Source organism: Eublepharis macularius, chromosome 4 (assembly GCF_028583425.1).
Source record: "Eublepharis macularius isolate TG4126 chromosome 4, MPM_Emac_v1.0, whole genome shotgun sequence".
Taxonomy (NCBI): Eukaryota; Metazoa; Chordata; class Lepidosauria; order Squamata; family Eublepharidae; genus Eublepharis; species Eublepharis macularius.
The window spans coordinates 148,189,152-148,200,489 of NC_072793.1; the positions used below are offsets into that span (position 1 = coordinate 148,189,152).

The 11,338-nt window shown below is 55.6% G+C and overlaps 1 protein-coding gene across 1 annotated transcript; it reads left to right on the forward strand.

The window, feature by feature from the left end:
- The first annotated feature begins 229 nt into the window (after positions 1-229).
- FEZF2 (FEZ family zinc finger 2) lies at positions 230-9,122 on the forward strand. The gene is made up of 5 exons (XM_054976409.1): positions 230-586; positions 5,714-6,670; positions 7,331-7,465; positions 7,652-7,784; positions 8,866-9,122. The coding sequence occupies exons 1-5, from the start codon at positions 230-232 to the stop codon at positions 9,120-9,122; spliced, it is 1,839 nt and encodes a 612-aa protein (XP_054832384.1).
- Positions 9,123-11,338: the final 2,216 nt, after the last annotated feature.

Sequence of the window (11,338 nt, forward strand, 5' to 3'; positions counted from 1 at the left end):
GTTTTTAGCAAAGTACCTAAAGCAGTGTATAAGATATTCTGGGATCTTTTAAATAATCAAACGCTATAGACATTTTAAAGGTACAAGACCCTACTGGTAATGAAACACAACAGCCAAATCTCTAAAGTTAAGAAGGCCTGGAGAGGATTTCCGCCTTGCTTCAACTAGCAGAGGCCGGCCTGGACTTGGCGCGTCTGGGGCCTTGGAAGCCTCCTCAGTGCAGCTGCGGATGGGGGCGCGGGGTGCGTTTCTTCAGCGGAGACGGCACTCTGCACGCTCTCAGAGGCACTGTTTCCGGGAGGATTCCTTTGTCCGGGCCAGGGCTCAGCCGCCACTGGAAAACAAGCCGTTGAACTTTCCCGGGGTGCCCGCCTGCAGCCCTAGACTCAGCGTGTTCCCTGGAGCCTCATCGCTCCGAGCCGAATTTCGCTCTGCGGGGCTGGAAGTCAAGCCTAGATTTTTGGCCGACGTGGCAAGGCCCCTCCCAGCCCTGGGGCCGGAGTTGACCGCGGACTCCCCTCGGGTGCCTGAGCGAGCCGCTCGGTGTGTTCCCTACGCAGCCTGGCAGCTGCCGGTCGGATGCCCAGTAAGGCTCGCCCTTTTATCCGCGCCAGCTCCGAGGAGGGGACCTCTGTCACACCGACTCCCCGGTTGTCAATTTTCAAGGCGGCCAGCGACCCGGCGGCGGGGCTCCTCTCGTGGGCCACAACGGGGGTTTGCTAGTGCGCTCCAGCCGGGGCCCAGCGGGCCTTTGGAGGCACACGGAACACCGAGGCTTCAGGAAGGGAGGGAGGGAGGGGGAGAGAGACACCCTCTGGGCTGTTTGAAGCAGCGCTTCAAACACACTCGGGAGCCCTTCCAGACACACTCGAGGCCCCGCCACACACCCACCCCGCTGCCTGTTTTCTGAGCGCTTTTCCCGGGGTTAAGAAAAGCGCTTTTCTAACGAGCGGACAGCTGTCGGACGCAGCCTTGAGGGACCAGCACCAAAAAGACCCCAAAGAGGCGGAGGCCTAGCCTGATCGAAAGCTGCGCCTGTGCCTGAAATCGGCGAAGGCAGAAACCAATACAACGAGAGCCAGAAGTCATCGATGTAAAAGCAGCTAGGAAATGGGGTGGTCAATGAAAGGGGAGAGGTAGAAAAGGGGTGAGAAAAAAGAGGCTGGAAACTTACGCCCAAACACAAGAAAGAAAGAAAGAAAGAAAGAAAGAAAGAAAGAAAGAAAGAAAGAAAGAAAGAAAGAAAGAAAGAAAGAAAGAAAGAAAGAAAGAAAGAAAGAAAGAAAGAAAGAAAGAAAGAAAGAAAGAAAGAAAGAAAGACAGACAGACAGACAGACAGACAGACAGACAGACAGACAGACAGACAGACAGACAGACAGCGAGGGGCAAAGGGAGGGCCTGGGTCCGCGGGAAGGGAGGCAAGAGGCGAGGGCCAGCGGCGCTGGGGAAGCCAGCCTCCTTTCCCCGCCTGCGGCTGGGGGGTTTCGCGGCGGTGCCCCAGCCCCGCCGCCGCCTGGCAGCCCTGCCTCCTCAGCCCGTTTTCCTCTTGCCTCGAATCATCTCGTTTACAGAAAATATTTGTTTGCACTATTAGTTGGTACTGGAGTTAATTACTCAACGTGTTAGCGAGGAGTAATCTGGATAAAAGTAAAGCGCTGTGTTTATTGTGTGGGTGAGCTGTTGAGCGGCGCTTGAATCAACTGCAATTAGGGTTAGATCGAGATTAATTAACATGTGAGTGGCAAGGTGTAAAACAGTTCCCAACCCTCCCGTCGGTAGGATCTGCGAGCCGAGTTAGAGGCGGGGGAGCCGAAGAGAGCTGAAGTTTGCTGCGGCTAATTAAATCCGCGGCTAGAGCCAAGGCGCTCCGCAAAAGCCCCGAGTTGCCGGCGGGGCTTTTCCAAGCAAGCAAGCCCGGCGTCTTGCCTCGGAGAAAGCCCGGCAGGGGGTGGCTGCCGGAGGCGGGACGGGGGCCAAAGCTCAGCCAGGCCGGGGGAGGCTGCGCTGCCTTGGCGGAGGGGTGTCTGCCCGGGCAATTTCCAGGGCTGGATTGATGCGCATCTGCTTAAGAAACCCGAGAGCCGAGAAATCGCAGTCTTTCTTTGTGCGGCTGTAATATCTCGAATGTTTCTAAAGTATTCTGATGGGCGGGGGGGGGGGGGGAGGTAGACAAACACAGTCGTGGGGTACAAATACTTTTATGGGGATCAAGGGAAACTTTAGCCAGTGGATACAAACTTTAGCCTTTGATAAAAAGCCAGATTTGGTTTGCGCCTAACCTGGCCTAACACCCCCTCCGCTCCACTTTAAACCTCTTACAAGCAGCCTTTTTAGAAACAGATTGATTGATTTTACTTCATATCCCTCACGCCGAGAAACTCTGGAGAGGTCGAAACCTTGCTTGCCGCTTTGTGAAGTATTATCCCGTGTTTTTGGCAGGAAAAATGTTTTCCCCTCAACATTTGCGTCCATTCATCTTGACAACGCTGCCATTAAATCACGAGTGTCCCCATATTACAGACGGAAGAACTGAGGCTTTAAAAAAGATTTTCCGCGCAAACCTAAACAGTGGCACACCCTTCTAAACCCATCGATTTCGACAGATTTAGAAAGGTATAATTCTGTTAAGGATCGCGCTGTAATCTCTCTCACACATATACAGGCACCTCCAAGCCTAGAGGACCACAAAAAGGAAATCGAGTTTCTCCGTTCCAAAAAGGCCCTCACAAAAATCCTGCGAGTTTCCTAACCTTCCCCTGGCCTCGTCGTCTTCGGGAGACGATCGCCTCCTCTCCACCCACCTATCTCCAACTCGAAAGACCCCTGTGGACTCCACGAAGATGGAGTCATGCCCGAGGCCATCCGCCTTAGTCTATCGCAACAAGATCGAACACAAGGCCAGAGGCTCCGTAGAGACCAACACAATTTCTTCTTTATTTCACCAAAACAGGGAATAAATGGTGTCGGTCTTTCCCGGCCAGAGGCAACTAACAAAAATTACACCTTCGTCCTAATCCTAAACGTGAGAAATGGGTCCCATTGATGACTTCTATGGAAATTTACTTGTTATGTGTGGGAACTAGTCGGGAGCCTTTCCACATAAAATTGCCTATAGGGGACTGGGTGGGAAGGTAATCTTATTTGTAAACTGCTCTGAGTCCATTAAGTTGACCAGAATGGCGGTCTATAAATCAAATGTTTATCATCATCATCATCATCCGAATTTCCCACACATGTTATCATTGATTGGCCTTGCTGAGTTGATACAAGTTTCCACCAGAGACTTAAGTATCAGCCAGGTATCGGTGTAATTATTATTATTTGGGCCGAAGTTGCCTTGGTGGGAGATAAGCGCAACCCGGGGAATGCGCTTGCGGGACGCATTCGCAGCCGCTCCACGTTGGAAAGATATGAAAGGCGGTCTCTTTTAAGGCGAGCATGAGGGCTAGAAACTTTCAAACGAAATGAGCATTTAAGGATGCGCTTAGAGGAGGGGGGTGGCCAAAGCCAGCGCGTCTGCCTAGCCACCGGCCATGCTGCTGCCAGCTCAAGATGGGTAGCCGTGTTCGTCTGCCTGTAGCAGTAGAAAACAGAAAGAGTCTAAAAGCACCACCTATAAGACTAACAGCATTTGAGATAGAGTGTGAACTTTCGTGAGCCACAGCTCAGTTCTTCTGCTGCCAGTCCTTCATCCACAGCGAGTGGCCAGGGTAGACGGAAATGCCAAGCGGACCAGCCAGCCATCCAAGCCGGCCGCCTCGCTCCGCCTTTGCGCTTCCACTCGCTTGCTGGTGTCCAAGAGAGCCAGAGCGGCGGGACGAGGGGGGAAAGCAGGGATCTGCCCCCTCCCCCGCCCCCCGGCGCTCGGGCGTAGTACTTGGCCCCCCCTCGAGTGGGGCTTGTTGTGCTTCGCAGGTGAAATAACGTGTCTGCAAACAGCCCCCCCCCCCCCCAGGAACGGCGGCTGCGCGCTCGGGGGCTTTTGTGAGCGCCGCACAAAAAGCGGAATTCCTCCGAAGTTGTTTGAAAAAGAGCTGCCAAAGGGTTGGAGAGGGGAGGAGAGAGAGGCGCCTTTCATGCCGCGCTCTACCTCTGGCGGCCATCGAAGCCGCCCTTCTCAACCTCCCCCTCCCCCCTCCTCCCAATAATCCCTCTCTTTCGTTTAGAAACAGACAAAATCAGGTGCCACGCAGCGCTATAGTGTCTTGCCCATTGAATGGGGCCGGAGCCAGCTCTTCAGAGCCAGGGGAAGGGAAGGACCCAGAAAGCCCTGGAGAGCTCTGGCTGACCGAGTAGCCCTCCCGACCCAGGTGGGAACTGGACACCACCACCACCACCCCCATCGCGAGTGCTGGGCATCTGGCCGTTGGGTCGCTGCATTGTTCGATTCCCTCCCACCCCTTCAAGTCTTCTCGTCATTTGTTCGCTGCAAACAGCCGCTTAGAAGAAACTTACACGCCACCAGTTTGGTTACCCCCTCCTTCCTCAACATTAGACTGTTTCTTTTCTGCTTAAAGGGGGTGTAGGGGAGAAAGTGGATCAGCGGCCCCCAGGAAAACTTGCCTCCACTTCTTCGGTAGAGGGGACTGGGGGCTGTTTGTTTGTGTTTCTCGTAGATCCTGCCGGCATTTTGGCAGCGACCGATGGCCGAGCGAGAGAGTGGGCGCGAGCACTCGACTAAGTTTAATTCGCATTAACGCCGGGGTCTAATTAACGGTCGGGCCATTCATTTATGCGCGCTCCGGGGGGAGGCGGGCGGATCTTTCATAAATTGTCACTCGATCGTCCCCGTTGGCTTTTATTTGTGCAAGGGATCTGATTGCCGACGGGTTGCCTATACTGATGGGGGGGGGCGAATCTTCATTAAAAATTATTCTTATCCTTCCCCCACCCCGCTTTTTTCCCCTTTAAATAAATACAGTTCCTCTCCCCGCTTCTCGATGGCTTTTCTAACTGCGCCGTTGCTTTGCACCCAAGTCGCGAATCGCACTTCCCTTCTTAATTCGCCACATGCAAAACGGCTTCTCTGCGCTTGCAAGCTGCTCCCCCCTCCCCACTTCCCCTTGGAAGAAATCAAGGGTGTGCCTTCACTGGGAAAGGAGGGGGCTCCTTTCTTCTCACCCCCTCGGGAAAAAAAAACAGCCCAGGACATAAACTGAGTAACTGTTTGGCTGGGGAAAGAAACCCTCTCTTCTCCCCCCTCCCCCGCCCCCCTCCACGGTGGCCAAAATCCCATGTCATTCTGCTCCAAGTGACTTCATGTGATGTCAGCTTTAAATGGAAGCGACAGCGATCTGACGCTCGGGAAGATGTTGGTTATCCCAATCTGACAGTGTGGCCACCGCACCGCCGGGGCTCGGATGCGTCTGCTCGGCGCTGGGCAAAGGTAACTCATCCCAGGCCAGGCTCCCCCTCCCCTCCCCTCCCCTCCCTCCCCGCCCACCAGAGAAAGAGATCGGGGTGGGGAGGGGCGACCGGGGGTGCCCCCTCCCGCCGGGCTCCCGAGCAGGCCGCTCCGCCCGGCTTCCGAGGAGTTCGCCCGCTACTTTTCGCGGCGTCGGGCTTAATGAGCAGCAATCTGTGCTCTCCCTGCGCGCAGTTGTTCCTCGCCAGTGTTCATTTGAATGTAAATGGGGGAGGAGATGCGGGGCTGGGGGGGGCGGAGAGGTGCTTATTAAATTGATTTCTCTCCTGGCTTTTCTGGAATGCTGAGCCGGAGTTGCGAGCAGAGCCGGAGCCGGTTCTAAGCGCCTTTCCCAACCTCTCTATGTTGTTGCGGTTCTCCCCCTGTGAATTTTGTTGCTTTTATGGGCGAGGTCTCGGCTGCTCATCTCAAGTTTGGGTGTCTTTTCTGCCTCCCGCTCCCTGCCCAGAGATGGCGTCGCTGGAGACCGTCATGCCTTCGCCCTGCGTCCGCAGCGGAGCCGCCAACCCGTCCAAGGCGCTGGCCTTCTCCATCGAGCGGATCATGGCCAAGGGCTCGGAGCCCGCCCGGCCCCTCGAGGCCCGGCGCAGCGAGTCGCCCCCCAAGAAGCTGCTGGGCCTGTGCGCTCCCATCCCCTGCGTGATCCCCATCCAGCCGCTGCCGCCGGGCTACGAGGCGCCCTCCAAGGCGCTGCTCAGCTACTCCGAGCTCTGGAAGAGCAGCCTGCGCCACTCGACGGCCGCCTTCTGCAAGGCCAGCTGCGGCGTGTGCTGCAAGGCCGGCGAGCTGCCCCCGCCGCCGCTGCCCGCCGCCCCCGGCCGGGTCATCAAGCCTCAGGCGCTGCCCGTGCCGCCCGCCGCCGCCGCCGGCCTCTACTACTTCAACTACCTGGAGTCGGCCGCGTACCCCCCGTCGGAGCTCTTCCCAGCCGGCCTGCTGCACTCGCCCGGCCCCGCCGCCGCCGCTCTCTCGGCTCACCAGAAGCTCTTCCTGCTGGAGAACGCCAAGCTGGCCGCCTTGGCCCCGCCGCCGGCCCCGTCGGAGAAGTTCCCCACCGGCGGAGCGCACTACCCGCACAAGGAGCGCCTCCCCGGGCAGCTGGACCAGGTGATGAAGGAGAACGCGGCGCTGGCCGCCGACAGGAGCGGCCTCAAGGGGCAGCACGCCAAGCTGGGCGCCACGGCGGGCGGCGGGGCCGGGGCCGACGGCAAGCCCAAGAACTTCACCTGCGAAGTGTGCGGCAAGGTAGGAGGCGGCCGGGGCTGCGCTAGAGGGCGCCGCTTGGGACCCGAGGCGGGGAGGGCAGCCCACCGCCGGCCCCAAAAGTTCGGGGTCTTTCAGGGTCCCCCGGGAAGGCCGGGGCGGGAGGGGCCCCCACCGGCGCCAAGGAGACCCGCACGGCCAGCTGCTATTGATCTCGATTAATCAACCTTATTGACAGGGTTCGCAGGAGATATTTCCAGCGCACTTCTAAGGAGAGTGAGGCCGGGGCGGCTGCTTGGAAGGGCAGGGCGAGAAAGAGAGGCTTGCCAAAGGGAGCTCGGGGTAGAGCTTGGGCCTGAACTGGGGACTCCTCAGCCCTGGGAAAGGCCTGGTGAAGGTGCAGCCTGAGCCATCTGGGGAAAGGCTGGACGGGGCTCAGCTTCCCCTTCTGCACAGCTGAGCACTCGCCCTTAGCCTGGAGAAGGAGCCCGATTCTCGTTTCACCATAGCAGGAAGGAGGATTATCGATCAAGGCAACAAACCAGCACCCAGCCGGGCCAGATTTGGATGCGGGTCGGCCGACGGCCCGAAAGTCTCCCCCCCGGCCCACTTCCCCGAAGGCCCCTCCCTCGTTCTGCCATCCGTGGGGCTCCTGAAAGTGTCACCGGCTGACAGAGTCGCCTGCCTTGTGTTTCCTCGCAGGTGTTCAATGCCCATTATAACCTCACTCGCCACATGCCGGTTCACACGGGAGCCAGGCCCTTCGTGTGCAAAGTTTGCGGGAAAGGCTTCCGCCAGGCCAGCACCCTCTGTAGACACAAAATCATCCACACGCAGGTATGCCGGCTGCTAAGACCCCCCCCCCGGGATGTATTTCTCCCTCCTCCACCCCCCCCCCCCCAAAAAAGTGCTGCCCGCCGACGCTTTCTCGGCTCAGGCCTGGAAGGCGGCGGGCCGGGGATCAAGTTTCGGCCCGCTCTTTTTTTTACTCCCCTGTCTTGAAAATGTCCTCTCCCCCCATAGGAAAAACCTCACAAGTGTAACCAATGTGGGAAAGCTTTCAATAGAAGTTCCACGTTAAACACTCACATTAGGATCCATGCAGGCTACAAACCCTTCGTGTGTGAATTTTGTGGCAAAGGATTTCATCAAAAAGGTATTTGGGATTTGATGTCGATATTTTTCTATTCTCGGGTTGTTGTTGTTTTTTATTAAACTTTGCCGATCCCCTCTCCCCTAATTTTCTGTAGGTGTATATATGGTTTTGGTTGCGCGTGTATTTTTTTGGATGTAGAGAGAAGAAAATTGTTTACTGGAAAATGGTTTACTGTGGTGGAGGGTGGTGGTGTATCGCTACAGCGGAAAAAATTGCCGTAGAATTTTGAGGCTTCAGGTCAATTGACCTCCGCGTTCCAAACGGAACGCTGAGAAAGTTCCAAAGAGAATCCAGCCGTCCTTTTATCATGCTAGGCTGCAGGCCGGTTCTCGCGGCAGTGTGTTTCGAGTCTTCCCTCCTTCGCCTCCCTCGCAATGCCCGTCGGGGACTTGCCTTTAGGAGGAAACGGAAGACTAACTCGGAGTCAAAGCCGTCGCTTGTTATTAACGGCGATGGCAATAAATGCCATCTGAGGTCACGATCCAGCCACAAGCGAAGCCGGCTGAGCTCCCGCTTTGGCCTTCCCCTTTCAAAGAAACGCCTTTCAAATACCCCACTTTGGCTCAATCGCTTTGCCGCGGCTATAAATGCGATTTGGGGGAGAAATCAAAGTTTCCTGAAGGGCTCGCAGCTCTAGGGCGACTTTTCCCTCCTTGCAACGGAGCCAAAATCCCTCCCCGTTTTCCAACGAAAGGCGTTAAAGCTCGAAGTGTCCCGTCTCGTCTCCCCACCCACCCCTCACCCCCAGGCACATCCACTTTTCTCTCTTTTCCTGGTCCCAGTCCAGCTTCTCCCATTTGCTCTGGGTCAGGACGCTGACCCGGCCTCTGCTGTTTGAATCCGTCAGTTGTCGGCTCCTTGGCGCTGACGCAGACGAAGTTTGACAACTTTGGGACTGTCCCTTGCGGGACGCTTCCTTAATGAAGGCTTGCGCCAGAACCGCTTGGCCCCCGCGGGAAATATTGTTTCCTTAAAGAGAAAGGGGGAAAAAAAAGGAAAGAGGGGAAGGCCGAAATTTGGGGCGAGGGAGGGCAACGGCAGCTGTCTGGAAACTAACCGTGGCTCTCTCTGTCTCCGGCAGGGAATTACAAGAACCACAAGCTGACGCACAGCGGCGAGAAGCAGTACAAGTGCACCATCTGCAACAAAGCCTTCCACCAGATCTACAACCTGACCTTCCACATGCACACGCACAACGACAAGAAGCCCTTCACCTGCGGCACCTGCGGCAAGGGCTTCTGCAGGAACTTTGACTTGAAGAAGCACGTGCGGAAGCTGCACGACGCCGCTCTAGCCGCGCCGCAACCCAAAGAGCTCGCGCGGACCGGGCCCAGCTAGGCGCGCCGCCGCCGGGGAAGCGGCCCCGGCCAGGACTCCAGCCCGAGGGCTAGAAACCAAGAGGCCTGGGGCAATACAAGCCCCGTCCAGACAATCTCCTTCGCACACAGGCGCCCGAAGAGCCCACCGCCTTCAGCCCCTGTACATAGAGAAAGATATATACAGATAGATATATACATCTAAATTAAAGATATATGAAAGAAAACGTATTTAAAGCGCCGATGCTACGGAGCCAAGGTCCTGGCGGCGGGTCTCGGTAGCCGTCCTCGGTGGACCTTCGAGCGTGTCAAAGAGAAGCACGTCTTTTATATATGTAGATATGTTTGTAAATTTAAATTTTAATGTACGCCCGGATAAGGAATATATCATCTATGAGGCAATAAAAAAGTCGTTTAATAAGAGTCTTATTTCCGCTCCCCAATATATATATATAGCAAATCGAAACAGTTATAAATAATGTTAATTAATAATACAAATTTTAAATGGAGGCGACTGCGGGGAAGCGCTGTTTTGAAACGGCCGATGTGCTGGGTCCGATCCACCGAGCAGCGCGGCTTCGCGTTCGATGGCAGCAGCAAAGGGAAGGGACCCGCGGGCGAGTTTATTGCAGCCCGGCTGCGGTTCGTGCAGTTTCTGCTCCGGAGTGGACACGCGAATTCCATTGTCAGTGTAAACCGGACTCTGCGCCTTAACTCCGGGGGGGGGGGGAAAGGATTTAAATTGGAGCGGGGAGGGGGGCGGGTTGTCTTGCCTCTTTTGCTTCGCATCCACCGAGTGGGGAGGAACGTCGCGGTTTGAAAAAGCGAAAGGGACCGGGCCGGGCCGGGAAAGCGCTGGGTGGGTGCGTGGCTAGCCCGATCTTTTCCGGGCCTGCTTCCCCTCCCAAGGCTTCTTTGGCAGAGGGACGTATCTCGCTTCTCTTTTGGACAGAGCTAAATTGACTATCCCGGGTTATAAAACAAAAACAAACGAGGGGCGGGGGAAAGTTTGCCCGAGTATTTAGCTGCGCCCGCAGCTGATAGCCTGGGAGGAAATCCGGATCGCCCGATTAATTTTGTTTTCCAAGCAGGGAGCGATTGAGAGCCCGTGGGCTTGAAAAACCCTCTCCAGGCAGGCGACCAAACGCGAAATCGCGCCGCTCCCCCCACCCGGCGTCTGCCACCAACACCCACCACCAATTCCTCCTCCATCCCCGGCCCCTCATCTCCGGGTTAGGCAAGAGACAGCTTCCCATCTTCGTGGCTCCTTTCCATCCCTGGAAGGGCGGGGGGGGGGGAGGAGAATACAAAATTAGACTTTGTTTTTTTAAGAGCATGTTTAGCTGGAAATTGGAAGCCAAACCGTGTCTTTTTCTCCTCTAACGTGTCACCTTTTGGGGGTCCCTCAATTAAGATGTAGTTAAGTCATTTCCTGAATTACTATTTTCTCTCTCTGTCTTTTGATTTTTTCCCCTAACCCCTGAACGCTAATGAAACGATCTCACGCTTGCTTTCTGAGTAATGACCCAAATTAAGAGAGAAAACACAGACCCTTCAAACCGCATTACATTAATCATCCAATCATCCGCAGCAGGGCCAGAACCCTTCATCCCTCTCTCCCCCCCACCCTTCTTTTTTCCAAAGAAAAAATCAGAATATGGATAATCAAGAGCTTGGATTAACTCAACGGAGGATGCTCCGCTCCCTCCACCCTCCCTTCGAATAAAGCGCTCTAATATGGCCAGGCTGATTCTGCCCACAATATTATTCCAGGGAGGCAAACGCAGCCCCCTCGCCCGCCCCTGTGCGTGCTGCTCAATCCAAGCTGGCCAATGAAGGCGGGAGCGAAGCGGCACCGCCGAATTGTCTGGGGACAGCCCCCTCCGAGGCCGGGTCACCCTTGCCTCTGCTTAGTGGAGTGGTTAAAGGCTAGTAAGCGAGGCCATTTAGTGGAGGGGCCTGGGGTTGGTGCAATTTAGGATGACCTATTCTCTTAGTCCCTTCCCTCTAAAAAAAAAAAAACTTTCCTGGGGGTAAACCCCATTGAAGAGACCACTTTAGGATTGCTCTCTTGGATATTATTTAGAGGTGGCCGAGGAGAGAGAGTATTTTAGAGAAATTGTTTGGGGCGCCAACCACAAGCTTAAAGGCAGCAGGGAAATTTGGCTTCCCCAGATTAAAAACCTTTCCATCAATTCAATCGCTGGATATACATTTTTTTTTGTACAAGAACATACC

Excerpts from the sequence above, each read along its gene's own strand:
- FEZF2 (XM_054976409.1), top strand. The coding sequence starts at position 230 with ATGGGGGCGCGGGGTGCGTTTCTTCAGCGGAGACGGCACTCTGCACGC. Across the intron at positions 587-5,713 it reads AGCTGCCGGTCGGATGCCCA|CCGGAGTTGCGAGCAGAGCC; the intron begins GTAAGGCTCGCC and ends TGGAATGCTGAG. Across the intron at positions 7,785-8,865 it reads CAAAGGATTTCATCAAAAAG|GGAATTACAAGAACCACAAG; the intron begins GTATTTGGGATT and ends TGTCTCCGGCAG.